The sequence below is a fragment of the Nomascus leucogenys genome, chromosome 21 (genome assembly GCF_006542625.1).
Source record: "Nomascus leucogenys isolate Asia chromosome 21, Asia_NLE_v1, whole genome shotgun sequence".
Lineage (NCBI taxonomy): Eukaryota > Metazoa > Chordata > Mammalia > Primates > Hylobatidae > Nomascus > Nomascus leucogenys.
This window is the reverse complement of record NC_044401.1, coordinates 82,273,158-82,287,374: the sequence shown is the minus strand read 5'-3', so window position 1 is coordinate 82,287,374 and position 14,217 is coordinate 82,273,158. Positions and strand designations below refer to the sequence as shown.

The following is a 14,217-nucleotide window of genomic DNA, read 5'->3' as shown; positions in this document are numbered from 1 at the left end:
GGAGCAGTCCCAGCCGGACCCTCCCTCTTGCTTTTGAGGGCCTGGGCCTCCTGTTCGTCAAGGCTGCCCTGCCCATGCCCCCTGCCCCGCTCCTGTCCTGTTGTGGCTGAGACCTTGCATGGCATGCCACGTTCCTGCATGGGGTCATGGCGCCACCTTGTGGGGGCAGCACGACATGCACCAGCCACTGGCCTTGAAGTCACCACCATTTTTTTTGTTGTTTGAGACGGAATCTCACTCTGTCGCCCAGGCTGAAGTGCGCCCAGGCAGTGGTGCGATCTCGGTTCCTTGCAACCTCCGCCTCCTGGGTTCAAGAGATTCTCCTGCCTCAGCCTCCTGAGTAGCTGGGATTACAGTTGCCTGCCACCATGCCCAGCTAATTTTTGTATTTTTAGGAGAAACGGGGTTTCACCATGTTGGCCAGGCTGGTCTCAAACTCCTGACCTCAAGTGATGTGCCTGCTTCGGGTTCCCAAAGTGCTGGGACCACTGCATCTGGCTCACCCTGTTTTTGATTTTTTTTTTTTTTTTTTTTTTGAGAGAGAGTCTCACTCTGTCACCCAGGCTGGAGTGCATTGGTGCGATATCAGCTCACCGCAACCTCCGCCTCCCAGGTTCAAGCGATTCTCCCGCCTCAGCCTCCCGAGTAGCTGGGATTACAGGCGCCCGCCACCACGCCTAGCTAATTTTTGTATATTTAGTAGAGACGGGGTTTCACCATTTTGGCCAAGCTGGTCTTGAACTCCTGACCTTGTGATCCACCCACCCTGGCCTCCCAAAGTGTTGGGATTACAGGCGTGAGCCACTGGCCCGGCCTCTCCCTGTTTTTCAATACAGGGCCTCACTCTGTTGCCCAGGCTGGAGTGTAGTGGTGCAATCTTGGCTCACTGTAGCCTCCACCTCCCAGGCTCAAGTGATCCTCCCGCCTGTATTTGAGGCTACAGGCATGCACCACCATGCATGGCTGATTTTCTGTTTTTTGTAGAGATGGGGTCTCACCACACTGCCTAGGCTGGTCTCGAACTCCTAGGCTCATGCGATCCTCCTGCTGCGGCCTCCTAAAGTGCAGGGATTACAGGCCTGAGCCACTGCACCCAGCCACCTTTATGGATCCTAAACCAAACCTGAAACCCAGTGCAGCAGCCCCAGCCCTGCAAATAGTTCGTCAACTGGAGTTTGAATGCAATGGGTTGCACTACGAAGGGCTTGGTGGGGGCAGTGATGGGTGGTCTATGTGGTGGTCCCTCTGTTCCTAGAAACATTACAGGGCGAGTGCCACAGCGAGTCCTGGTCAGGCTGCAGGGAGAACAAGGCAAGGGGGCTCCTGGACCCAGCCTCCCAGTTGTGGACATGAAAGGCCCACCTTGCCAGTGATCCAAGGACTGTCCTGGGCCCCACCCAGAAATCAGCAGGGGACCTCCTCATGGCTCTAGGGCAGCCCCTTCCTCCTCCCCTCCCTGGAAGCCTCTGTCAGGTCTAGGCCCCTGTGCCCCATGCCATTTTGCAGGTTGCAGGTTAGTCCTTCTGGCTCCAGGGATGCCAGGCACTGCAAAAGGAGGGTCATTTGAGCCCCCATTTGCTAGGGTCTGGAGCAGCTTCTGGACCTGCCCCCACTCCTCCAAGGGCAGGGACAGCACTGGACTATAGGATGGAGCTGCAGCTTCTTGCCCTCAACCTAAAGCACGCTACCCTACCTTACACCAGGCATCTGGCCGCCGCTCCTCAGTTCCAGCCTGGGTTGGGCATGCCTCACCCATACAGGGTGCAGAGGGGACAACCCTGGGGCAGAGCAGCAGGCCAGGGAGGCAGCTTGAGCTGCCAGTGCCCTTGATCAAGATCAGTGTAGGGCTCCTCCTGGGGTGGAGAGCTGAGTGGGCAGAGCCCTCCCTACACCAACCCCCCACTGCTGAAGAGTCCCTCCCACCCTTCAAGGCCTCCCACCGTAGGCCAGGCCTCTGCCTCTGAGCCGGTCAACAGGCTAAGTCCTAAGAGGACATCAAAGGTCTTGTGGCTCCCAATTATTAACAGCACCATTATCTCCAAGGAGACCCAGCAGAATGGGGCTCTGGGGATGTGACTAAGTTTGTGAGTGTTGTTTGCAAACATCGAGTTCACCCACTTGCCCCTATGATTCAGTCATCTGAGAACTGTGAAACCATCACCCCAAAGTGAAATCTCATACCTATTTGTCCCCATTCCCAGCCTCAAACAATCTACTTTCTGTCTGACTTACATTTTCTGGGTATTTCACAAAAATGGAATCACAGGGCAAAGGCCTTTTGAGACAGGCTTCTTTCACTCACTCAGCATTCTGTCCAGGTCCGCCCACATCACGGAACGTAAAAGAACTTCACTCCTAGCCAGGCATGGTGGTGTGTCCCTGCAGTCTCGTCTACTGGGGAGGCTGAGGTGGAAGGATCACTTGAGGCCAGCTCACGGCTGCAGCGAGCAGTAACTGTGCCTGTGAACAGTCGCACTCCAGCCAGGGCAATATAGCAAGATCCTATTAAAAATAAATTCATTCCGTTTTAATAGCCAAATAATCCACCACATGAATACACTGCTCTTATTGATACCAATGATTATTAAACATATTGACAACCCATTGTTTGTATGAAAACAACTTATCCATTATCATGAGCAGTTCTGCTGTGAACACCAGGACACCGTTTGTATGCAGCTGCATGGTTTTATTCCTCGTGGGTAGATGAACACACACTGGTATATGGGGAAATCCTCACCCGCCCTCTGCTGCTCTTCTAGAGGTCCTGTCCTCTTGCTTTCCTCCTCTGCCCCAGCCTGGTGCTGCCCCAAGCCCTGCCCTGGCAGAGAGAGAACTGGGCACAGCAGGGAGGCCCTCCAAGCCAGATGCCATGCACGCAGCTGAGGAATGACGCGGGGGCCTGCAGGCAGCTCACTCAGAGACAAGTCTGTGGGGCCCCATGTCAGAACCCACTTCACATCCCAAAGCCCCACCTGCTTTGATCTTCAGTGCTGGGCTCAATGTCAGATCTGGCTGACCAGAGGGGCTCAGTGAGGCTCACTGGCTCTTCATCCACCCTGCTGTGGCCTGAGCATGTCCCCCCAGAACCCACCTGCTTAAGTCCTCACCTGCAAGGGGATGGTATTAGGTGGGGCATTTGGGAGGTCATCCAGTCACAGGGAAGGGGCACAGCCTCATGATGGGACCATCACCCTTAAAAAAGAGGCTGCATCTGCTGGTGCTTTCATCTTGGGCTTCCAGCCTCCAAAACTGAAACTGATTTCTGTTGTTTATAAGCCACGAGGTTTACAGTATTTTTTCTTCTTTTTTTGAGATGGAGTCTTGCTCTGTCACCCAGGCTAGAGTGCAGTGGCGTGATGTCAGCTCACTGCAACCTCCGCCTCTCGGGTTCAAGCGATTCTCCTGCCTCAGCCTCCCAAGTAGATGGGATTACAGGTGCCCACCATCGTGCCCGGCTAATTTTTGTATTTTTAGTAGAGACGGGGTTTCACTGTCTTGGCCAGGTTGGTCTCGAACTCCTGACCTCAGGTGATCCACCTGCCTCAGCCTCCCAAAGTGCTGGGATTACAGGCGTGAGCCACCGCGCCCAGCCAGTTTACGGTATTTTCTCATAGGAGCCCAAATGGACTAGGACATTAAGACATGAGTTCGCCTGCAATCCCAGCACTTTGGGAGGCCGAGCGGGCAGATCACGAGGTCTAGAGATCGAGACCATCCTGGCCAACATAGTGAAACCCCATCTCTACTGAAAATACAAAAATTAGCTGGGCGTAGTGGCACGCGCCTGTAGTCACAGCTACTCGGGAGGCTGAGGCAGGAGAATTGCTTGAATCTGGGAGGCAGAGGCAGAGGTTGCAGTGAGCCGATATCAAGCCACTGCACTCCAACCTGCCAACAGAGCAAGACTCCATCTCAAAAAAAAAAAAAAAAAAAGAAAAGGAAAAATACAAAAATGAGCTGGGTGTGATGGTGTGCACCTGTAGTCCTAGCTACTCGGGTGGCTGAGGCAGGAGAATCACTTGAACCCGGGAGGCGGAGGTTGCAGTGAGCCAAGATTGTGCCACTGTGTTCCAGCCTGGCGACAGAATGAGACTCCATCCAAAAAATAAAATAAAAATAAAATAGTACTTGTTAGCCGGGCATGGTGGTTCACTCCTGTAATCCCAGCACTTTGGGAGGCTGAGGGAGGTGGATCACCTGAGGTCAGGAGTTCAAGACCAGCCTGGCCAACATGATGAAACCCCATCTCTACTAAAAATACAAAAATTAGGCCAGGCGCAGTGGCTCACGCCTGTAATCCTAACACTTTGGGAGGCCAAGACAGGAGGATCACTTGAGGTCTGGAGTTCGAGACCAGCCTGGCCAACATGGTGAAACCTGGTCTCTACTAAAAATATAAAAATTAGCTGGGCATGGTGGCACACACCTGTAATCTCAGCTACTCCAGGTAGCTGAGGCAGGAGAATCACTTGAACCCGGGAGGCAGGAGTTGCAGTGAGCCAAGATTGTGCCACTGCACTCCAGCCTAGGCGATGAGAGAGAAACTACATCTCAAAAAACAAATAAACAAAAAGCACTTGTCCAGAGATGTCCATCACCACACAGGGGTGAGAGTGGACCCGGGACAGAGCAAGGCCCCGCGGTCAGTGTTAAGTGGCCATCCTGATTAATCTGCGAGGCACTGGAGGGAAGCAGCCTTCAGGGCAGGGATGTGGCTGCAGCGCTTCCTTCTTCCACTTTTTTCTGAATTCTCCTTATTGAACAGCTTTACTTTACTTTATTATTTTTTATTTTTGAGACAGAGTTTCACTCGTTGCCCAGGTTGGAGTGCAACGGCGCAATCTTGGCTCACTGCAACCTCCGCCTCCCAGGTTCAAGCAATTCTCATGTCTCAGCCTCCAGAGTAGCTGGGAATACAGCCGCCTGACACCACGCCCAGCTAATTTTTGTATTTTAGTTTCACTGTGTAGGCCAGGCTGGTCTCAAACTCCCGACCTCAGATGATCCGACCACTTTGGCCTCCCAAAGTGCTGGGATTACAGGCGTGAGCCACCACGCCCAGCCAACTGTTTTTTTGTTTTGTTTTGAGACGGAGTCTCGCTCTGTCGCCCAGGCTGGAGTGCAGTGGCGCGATCTCAGCTCACTGCAAGCTCTGCCTCCTGGGTTCACGCCATTCTCCTGCCTCAGCCTCCCAAGTAGCTGGGACTACAGGCGCCCGCCACCACGCCCGGCTAACTTTTTGTTGTATTTTTAGTAGAGACGGGGTTTCACCATGTTAACCAAGATGGTTTTGATCTCCTGACCTCGTGATCCGCCCGCCTTGCCCTCCCAAAGTGCTGGAATTACAGGGATGAGCCACCGCGCCTGGCCCACCTGAACGGTTTTATAATCACAAGGGGCCTCTTGGCAGGTCACAGGCACCAGGAGCCACCCTGGTGCTTGGGAACGGCTGTGGCTGAGATGGGCAGGTGGGCAGGAGGAAGGCCTTCGATGGCTCAAACTGGGGAATTGTGAAGAAGCAGAGGCCCTACACCGGGGCCAGTGGGCAGCCCGCTGGAGGGCCACGGCCCAGGCCAGGTGCCCAGCAGGCTGGACCACTGTCTGCTCTTGACAGCCGCTGTACCTGAGGCCACTCTGCAAGGCTGTGGGGGACAGCACTTTCCTCTCATTGAGAATCTCATGGTCTCGTATTCACAACTAAACACGCCTCTTAGTGCTTAGACAGGACAGGGTGCATCGCCAAGGTGCTTACACTTTGAAACCACATGCCAGGAAGATCTCTTCAACAGGAAAGTGCTGCCAGTGCCGGTCAGCCTCAGGGCAGGAGGCTGCTGCTCCCAAAACATTCCGTTCACCTTTGGCCAAAGTTCTGAGCCAGCTCCCGCCGGCTGGGCCCTCCCCTCAAGGCCCCCACCAACAGTGAAAGGGATGGTGGGTGGCAGACAGGCCACAACAGGGCAAACCCCCACAGAGGACCCCTGAGCCGACTCTGTCTAGTCAACAGTGGCCACACATGGCAACCAGTCCTCCCCGGAAAACCCAGCCTGGAATTCCCGAGGACCATCTAGCAGCTAGCACAGCTCTCCGGGCACGTGGGGTCTTTTCTCTGCCTCCTACCAGAGAACATGCAGGGGATGGGGGTTTGGACCCTCCAGGAGAGCCGACACCCCCTCAGAGCTGATTCCAGGAGGCCTCCAACAATCCCATCAGGGCCAGACCGGGCTGCCATCCAGGGCCCTTGTCAGGAGGGAAGAGGCGGGGTCCCTGAAGCCTGAGACGGGGCTGCCTCTGGAGACACCTGGGCTGTCTCGGGGGTGCATCTACCCAGCAGGTTCATTTCCTGCAGGACAGACGTGCGGTCAAGGCTTGGGCAAAAGCACCCGGTGCAGCTCTGCTGATGTGGCAGGAATGTGCCCACCCTGGTGCCCTCACCGGCTGCCACAGAGGAAGACCAGGTTCTGCACGGCCGGCACAGTGGAGCTGGCATTCTGGCCCGTGACCAGGTGACGGTCCAGCACGACGTGCACAGCGTCAGGCTCACTTGCTGGGGAGGACCAAGGGCACCGGCCTCAGGCAATGTCCACCCCACCCACTGAGAGCCCCGAGCTCCAGGCGGGCTCCCAGGGTCAGCAGTACGTCAGCCTGTCTGGGTCTGAGTCAGTGCCGTGGGGGTCTAGAGAACCCGGGGCCCAGGAGGCTTCTCTCCCAAGCTGCGGCAGGCAAGCCCCCCCACCCCATCTTCTGTAAGTGCAGGGGGCACCCTCAAGGCTCACCACTGAAGCAGGCGCCCGAATCTTTCACAAAGTCCTCCACCACGAGCGGCAGGCGGGCGAAGCCGGGGGCCCTGACGAGCTCACACACAGAGGGCTGCAGGAGCAGGGTGGGGGCTCCTGAGCCAGGCCCAGGCCCTGTGACCCACCCCAGGGGTCAGGAAGGTCAAATCAGGACAGGGAGCCTCACCCAACCAAGTGGGACCGGGGGTGTCACTGCTCATAACAGAGACAGCTGCTAAGGCTGGAGGCCGGAGAGATGACAAAGTCTAACCATCTTCCCGTGGGGTGTCCCTGGGAGCGGGAGGAGGGGCCAGCTCCCTCAGCACCGGCGCACACAGATGACTAGAATGAGAAGGGCTTGGTGGGGTGAGCCCCTTGAGCAGAGGGCTGGGGCGGGGCACCCTCTGGGCAGGAGTGAATCTGACCACACGCTGGAGGGGTCATGCCCACTTGTAACCTGAGACTGGGTTGGTGTCACCCCTGGGAGGGCACCACTGAGTACCCACTGAGGAAGGGTCCCCTCAGCAGGGAAAGTGACATCTGAGCTGGGGGCCAGGCCTGTTTAACTTTCAGTGAAACCAGCCTCTGCACAGAAGCCACCTCTCCCTGCCTCAGGGCCTGTGGATCAGCTGCTCCCACGGCCGCCCCCAGTGTCCACAGAGCCCACCTCACAGCCTTTGGGCCTCAGACCGACACAGGCTGTGTCTCGGAGGACACCCTGGCTGGGCTCTCAGCCCCTCCTGACTGCACACGCAGGTCTGATGCCCCTCCCTCCCCATGTCCCCTGGTGAGTGGGCCTGGGCTTCCGGGAGACTAGGGGCCAGAGGGCTGTCATAGGGGAGGACAGAGCAGGGAGCACAGGGTGCCTTTGTCCTCCAGGCACTCACCCCTGTCAGGCTGTAGCCGTGGAACACCCAGGATCTGTCCTCGTTGGTGGCACAGCACAGGGCGGCGACACCGTGGCCGACGGCGCAGATGGGCTCTGAAAGCGGCACATGGCGTTGAGGCCCTGGACCCTGAAGCCCCTCCCAGACGCCCCTGCTTGTGGCTCCCCCAGGCCTGTGCTGCCTGCCTGGCCCCTCCTCCCAGGTTTCCCTGGAGACTGGGCTCAGCACCCGAGGTGTCCTGGCTCAGCCTGCACAGTTGGCATCAGGAATCTGCTCGGGGGAGCTGGTGCTTCAGGACTAGGCTCTGCTTTACAGGTTTTGGCGGCTGAGACACACACGGAGAGGAGGTCCTGAGGTTCCAGGTCTGTTTACCAAATCCTAGGACACTGCCCGGCAACCCCACTGCATAGCCTGGCAGGCGCTGTGGGAAAGGCCCGTCCCCGGCTAGATAGGACGCCCCTGGGCGGGTAGGAGGAGAGCCTGAGGCAGCGCCTGTGCCTTGCGGTGGGGCCACCCTGGCTCCACCCGAAAGGCTGAGTGTGTTCCCATGGCTGAGGCGGCCACAAACAATTGCTGCCTGTCCAGGCCATGTTGGGGATGGCAGCCCCACTCCCACACACAAAGGGTGCTGTGTAGAGCGCTGGCTTGTCCACTCCGGCCAGTGGACACACTCGTCACAGCCCAACCCTGAGCCGGGGCAGCTGCCAGGTCTCCTCAAACAGCCTTCCTCCCTGCACCCCCGCTGGCCTTGAGCCCCAAGCCCAGCCCTGGATGCCAGGCTTCCCCAGAAGGAACCAGGTCAGTGTCCTGCCTTGCTAAGGAGGGCATGGCCACCCACCCTCGGGAGCCCGCCCAGAGGCCTGCAAGATGGTCACTAGAAGAGGACAAAGTCTGTGTGTGTCGGGGGAGGGGGCGGTCCCTGCCTCCTGCCCACAATCACTGCAGTGGCCACTGACCAGAGACCCAGAAACGCCTACCTGGGGTCTTCCCACCTCTCTTCTGCTGGTGGGAGACCCATTTCTTGTGACGCTGCACATCCAACCCCTCCCCTGGGTCCCAGGGGTCACCTACTGCTCTCAGAGTGGAAGTGCTGCAGGATACGGGCCAGGGAGCCACTGCTGGCCAGGTCGGTCAGGGCCCCAGGACAGCTGGGGATCAGGAGGGCATGGTACCGGGCACCTGCGGGGAGAACACAGACCAGGTAGCAGCCACATGTCAATCAAAGTGAGACTACCTGCAGGACCAGGCCTGAGTGTGTGGCCAGGACAGACCCTCCACAGCCAGCCTGGTGATGTCATCTGTCCCTTTTCCTCCATGGGCTACAGCTCCCAAGGGCCCCCCTGACTTTCCTGTCTCCACACACTCACCACCTTTCCTCCCCAAAGGGGCTCAGAAACTCTGGGGCCCATGATGTAGGGCTGGAGGCTGCCCCAGATGGTCACAGGGCTTCAGGGACAGACCTAGGGAGCTCACTAAGACCCCATACCTATCTGAAACCCTTGACCCTTCAAGGTCCCAGGCACCCCACCCCAAGGAGTGGGTCCCGGGCCTACCATCGATGGACTCGAGCTTGGCGGGGCTGGCGTAAGCCTTGAGGCGGAAGTCTTGCACCCAGCGTGCATTGCCCTCGGTCACATCCACAAATTCCATGGCTTTCCCCTGGAGAAGCAGAGCCCAGGGGCCGAGGGTCAGCACCAGGGATATCCCTGTTGGCTCAGAGGGAGCCTGAAACAGCTGACAAGGGACCCAACAGCATCCCCCTGAGGCACAAAGGCCCCCGACCACCCAGCCTCCTTCACTGGGTCTCTCAGGTTGGGGGAGCCTATCCCAGCAGCAGCCTCAGTGGTTTCCTAGCCAACCCACCAACCAAAGATTTTTATACATAATCAATAAAAACCTGCAGTGACAAATACATAATGCATCCTTACTTCGACTTATCTACATCTGATATTCCTGGGTCCCCCACGATCAGAGGGTGGAGAATTCCTCCCAGTGGAAACGTGTGCCCCTCACAGCAGGGCTGCGCCTTGGTCTCCTGCTCACACACGTGCAGAAGCACAGACCCACAGCAAAAAGGTCTCCCTTGGGCCGAGCACGGAGGCTCACGCCTATAATCCCAGCACTTTGGGAGGCCGAGGCGGGTGGATCACCTGAGGCTGGGAGTTCGAGACCATCCTGGCCAACACAGTGAAAACCTGTCTCTACTAAAAATACAAAATTAGCCGGGCGTGGTGGCGCATGCCTGTAATCCCGGCTACTCGGGAGGCTGAGGCAGGAGGACTGCTTGAACCAGGGAGGCGGAGGTTGGGGAGAGCCGAGATCGCACCACTGCACTCCGGCCTGGGCAACAAGAGCGAAACTCCATCTCAAAAAGGAAAAGAAAAGGTCTCCCTCATCACAGGTGGGGTCAGAGCCCAGGAAATGGGGACTGGGACAGGAGGACGCCACCAGGGTTTGGTTACAGACTCTTCATCCTCCACCGACTGCAGGGGCTCCCCACTCCTCCCAGGCAGCGGCGGCAGTCGCCCCCAGAGAGGTGGAGACAGACCCCAAGTGTCCAGTGGGGAAGGAGAGGCTGGACTTACCCCAGGGGTGGCCACCTGCAGGTTGAAGGCGGTGCTGGCCATCGTGAAACAGTGGAGGAAGGACTGGGCCGACACACCTGCAGAAGGTCCCAGTGAGTGTGGGCTCGACAGGACTAGCCTGCCCCACCTCAGGGGGCCACCCAGACACCCCCATGGCCTCAACGGACCCCAGAACACGCTGAGGAGCAGCCCTCTCCCCTACACCCAGGGACCACTACTTGAAGCCCTGGGGCAGGGCCAGCCACCCATTCACATCCAGGAGAAGGAAGCTGGGAAGGCGTGAGTCAGAGGGGCACAGCCAGGTCTGCCAGAACGGTAGGCCATCCCCGGGCCTGCATCCCCCATGGCAGGCTCTTTCCCCAGCCTGGTACTGTTACTTCCAGCCTCAGCCAGAAGCGGGGACAGGATGCAGCCCACTTCAACTGTCCATGCCACTCCCACACCCCAGCCTCATCCTAGTGCTAACAGAACCACGAGAGACCTTTCCGAAAGGCAAACCCGGGTGTGAGGGTCACAGAGTTCAGCTCATCCTCTCACTGAACCACCAGGGACTGAGGCCCTCAGGCGCCATGGAGAATGCACAAGTGTCCTGACCCCTCCTCACCCCTTCCAGGGAAGCCGCTCAGGGACCCTTTCCTCACAAGGGTTCTGGGATTCTAACCCTTCCCCTCAGCTTTTCCCAGCCTCCTTCGGCCCCTCAAAAAACTTTCAAAAAAGAAACCCGCCTTCCTTTCTTCCTTCTTTTTTTCTTTTCTTTTCTTCCCTCTGTGGCCCATGCTGGAATCTAGTCAGCACGCTGCACACTCCCTGCGTCCGGCTCCCGTGCTTCTCCTGCCCCGGCCCGCGGGCTGCCTGGGATTGCCGGCGCGCGCCACCACCGCTGCCTGCTTTTTCTCCTTTGGCTGGAGGCGCGCTTTCGCCATCTTGGCCAGGCTGGTCTCCAGCTCCTGACCCCGAGTGCTCTGCCCGCCTCGGCCTCCCGAGGTGCTGGGACTGCAGACGGAGTCTCGCTCACTCGGTGCTCGGTGTTGCCCGGGCTGCAGTGCGGTGGCGTGGTCTTGGCTCCCTGCAGCCTCCGCCTCCCAGCTGCCTGCCTTGGCCTCCCAGGGTGCTGGGACTGCAGCCCCTGCCCGGCCACCCACCCTCTGGGAAGTGAGGAGCGCCTCTGCCCGGCCACCCATCGTCTGGGAAGTGAGGAGCGCCTCTGCCCGGCCACCCATCGTCTGGGAAGTGAGGAGCGCCTCTGCCCGGCCACCCATCGTCTGGGAAGTGAGGAGCGCCTCTGCCCGGCCGCCCCGTCTGGGAAGTGAGGAGCGCCTCTGCCCGGCCGCCCCGTCTGGGATGTGGGAGCGCCTCTGCCCGGCCGCCCCGTCTGGGATGTGGGAGCGCCTCTGCCCGGCCGCCCCGTCTGGGAGGTCTACCACGGAGGCCAGAAGCAATGTGGGCGCTGGACGTGGTGGCTCATGCCTGTAGTCCCAGCACTCTGGGAGGCCGAGGCGGGTTGATCACTTGAGACTAGGAGTTCGAGACCAGCCTGGCCAACATGGCGAAACATATGAAAAATACAACAGACAAACCAACCAACCAACCAACCCAGTGACAACAAAGCAGGTCTACCCTGGAGTCATACTCTAATTTTTTCTATTTTCCTCCCTTTCTGATCCTTTATCCCACTTTCTTTTTCTTCCTCTTCCTTCTCCTTCGTCAAATAGAGGACTGAGTTATTATCATTGATCCATATAAAGTCCCTCTCTCATTTATTTTCTTTAATCCCCACTCCCCATTTCTATTCCCCGTCTTCCCATGTGCAACCTTCCTAATATGTTTGATACGCATCTTTTTGTTCGTATGTATTTTTAGAAAATGTTTCTTGTTTTGTGTGCAAAAAAATTAAGAAAAAAAAAAAAAAAACCCAACACACCACGCACAATCCAGAAGGCTCTGGGGACCACTGTCCTACCAGGGGAAGGACACAGCTCAGCCCACCCTGCCTACCGAAGGGCACGTACAAGTTTATTCCAAAGTAGCGTGAGCTGTATCTCTCTACATTTATTTTAACTCTGGGGCCCAATCCCTCAGCTTCATTTTTATCTTGAGTTTTGTTTTTTTTTTTTGAGACGGAGTCTTGCACTGTTGCCAGGCTGGAGTGCAGTGGTGCCATCTCGGCTCACTGCAACCTCCACCTCCCGGGTTCAAGCAATTCTCCTGCCTCAGCCTTCCGAGTAGCTGGGACTACAGGAGGGTGCCACAACGCCCAGCTAATTTTTGTGCTTTTAGTAGAGACGGGGTTTCACCGTGTTAGCCAGAATGGTCTCGATCTCTTGACCTCGTGATCCGCCCGCCTCGGCCTCCCAAAGTGTTGGGATTACAGGTTGTGAGCCACTGCGCCCGGCCTCTTCATTCTTATATAAGTTAATACATATTCACTGTAAAATGTCCACATATTGACGAAAAACAAAGCGTCCAGTAGACTGCAGCAGGCTCTGTTCCCCCAGCTGCCTGCCCTTCCAGCCTCTTGAAGTGCTGCCCGGGTCTGCTGGCGCTAAGACCCCATGTCCTCAACATGCCGGACCTCCTCACCCCTACCTGCTCTGGAAACAAGCCCCAACCCACACCCCCAGGACTGAACCCCACTCGAGGCTCCTCCCACCCGCAGTCTGGGGGCATCACTCAGGACCCCTGGAGCTCAGCACATCGTGACGCCACAACCCTACAGCCCCATCTCCCGGTCCACACTTGAGCTACAGACTTCGAGAGGCAGACCTCTAGGTCGCAACCCCGGCCCCCACCTCTCCGTGGTGCGGTGACCTTGGGCTGGTCACTTCCCTCTCCAAAAGGCTCAGAACAAGGCCAGGCACCCTCGGGCTCCGCTGCTCATCCCTCCCCTGCTGCCCTGAGACCCTGCAGGCTCAGCGCCAGGGGACGCCCCCCGCTGCGCTCCGACCCGCGTGAGCCCCAGGCCAGTATTGCCCTGGTACCCTTGCCCCAGGACGGGGGCCGAGGGGCGCCTTCCCCAGGAGGGGGCTCCGGGTCTCCTCGGAAGGTCAGGGTCCCCGCGGCCGCCCGACCTCAGAGCAGGGTCAACTCCCGGAATGGCCCCTCCCCACACCCGGACTCCCCTCTCGCAGCGCAGCGGCCTCGGGGACCAGGCCCAGGCACGCGGCTCCCTCCGCTAGAAACGTCGGGCCCGGGCCGCCTCGCCGCGCAGACGAGACTCGGAGGAGCGACGCGGCGCCAGGATCCATCACGACCCCCCGACCCCGCCCCGAGCTCCATCCGAACCCGCGACCCCGTCCCCGCCCCCGCCCGGAGCTCCATCCCGACACCGACCCCGCTCCGCCCGCCCCCGGCCCCTGCCGGGAGCCCCCAGCGGCCTCCACTTTCGGCGCCACGTGACGCGCGCCCACGGTGTCCCGAACCTCCCGCCCCGGGCAGCTCCCTCGCGGGCGCTCTTCGGGCACCGGCCCCGGCCGCCGGGCCTCACCTTCGGCGGCGCCGCTGGCCACGAGCAGACAGGCGGGCCTGCTAGGAAGCCGCTCGGACGCCATGGCGCGGGCTCGGCGCTGGGTCTGCGCGTGCGCGGCGCCTGGGCGCGCCCGGGAGGTCGCGGGTCACGTGCCCTGGAGGCCGGGGGCGGAGCGGGGCGGGGCTGGGCGCCTGCGCGTTTGTACCCGGTCCTCTTCCCGCCCCTCCGCGCTTCCGGGCGGTTCCTGGTCGCTCTTGCTTTGGCCCCGGCGGGTTCGGCATCCGAGCCTGGCAGGGGCAATAGGTAGGGTCGCGAGGGTCCTCCCCGCCGGATGCGCAGTCTGAGCGCGCGCGGGGTAGGGCTCCTGGCCTGGGGTGGAGGCGCGGGCATCAGCAGAGCCAGGCGGCGGTGTCGGGGCGCGAAGGTGCCCGTGGTGTTCCGGTGGCCACACCCCAGGAGCAGGGGAGGCCGGGAGGCTGCGGGATCAGAAGCTCCGGGTGTCC

At 59.1% G+C, this 14,217-nt stretch overlaps 1 protein-coding gene across 8 annotated transcripts; it reads right to left on the bottom strand.

The window, feature by feature from the left end:
* Positions 1-1,045: 1,045 nt before the first annotated feature.
* Positions 1,046-13,830, bottom strand: GATD1 (glutamine amidotransferase like class 1 domain containing 1). 8 transcript variants are annotated; one of them, XM_012503802.2, is made up of 8 exons: positions 13,733-13,830; positions 10,249-10,325; positions 9,217-9,322; positions 8,735-8,842; positions 7,664-7,758; positions 6,777-6,870; positions 6,436-6,547; positions 2,673-6,343 (listed from the first exon to the last, which is right to left on the bottom strand). In XM_012503802.2, exons 1-8 carry the CDS (start codon positions 13,794-13,796, stop codon positions 6,337-6,339), a joined length of 663 nt encoding a protein of 220 aa, XP_012359256.1. In that variant the 5' UTR covers positions 13,797-13,830; the 3' UTR covers positions 2,673-6,336. The 8 variants fall into 8 exon arrangements, with proteins under 8 accessions (XP_030657774.1, XP_030657775.1, XP_030657777.1 ...); XM_030801914.1 differs by lacking the exons at positions 2,673-6,343; positions 6,436-6,547 and adding an exon at positions 1,046-2,502; XM_030801917.1 differs by lacking the exons at positions 2,673-6,343; positions 6,436-6,547 and adding an exon at positions 2,416-2,502 and having other exon boundaries at positions 6,777-6,911; positions 13,733-13,828.
* Between the last annotated feature and the right edge of the window lie 387 nt (positions 13,831-14,217).

Excerpts from the sequence above, each read along its gene's own strand:
- GATD1 (XM_030801914.1), bottom strand. The coding sequence starts at position 13,796 with ATGGCGTCCGAGCGGCTTCCTAGCAGGCCCGCCTGTCTGCTCGTGGCC. Across the intron at positions 9,323-10,248 it reads TGCAGGTGGCCACCCCTGGG|GGGAAAGCCATGGAATTTGT; the intron begins GTAAGTCCAGCC and ends CTGCTTCTCCAG. Across the intron at positions 7,759-8,734 it reads GCACTTCCACTCTGAGAGCA|AGCCCATCTGCGCCGTCGGC; the intron begins GTAGGTGACCCC and ends TGCCGCTTTCAG.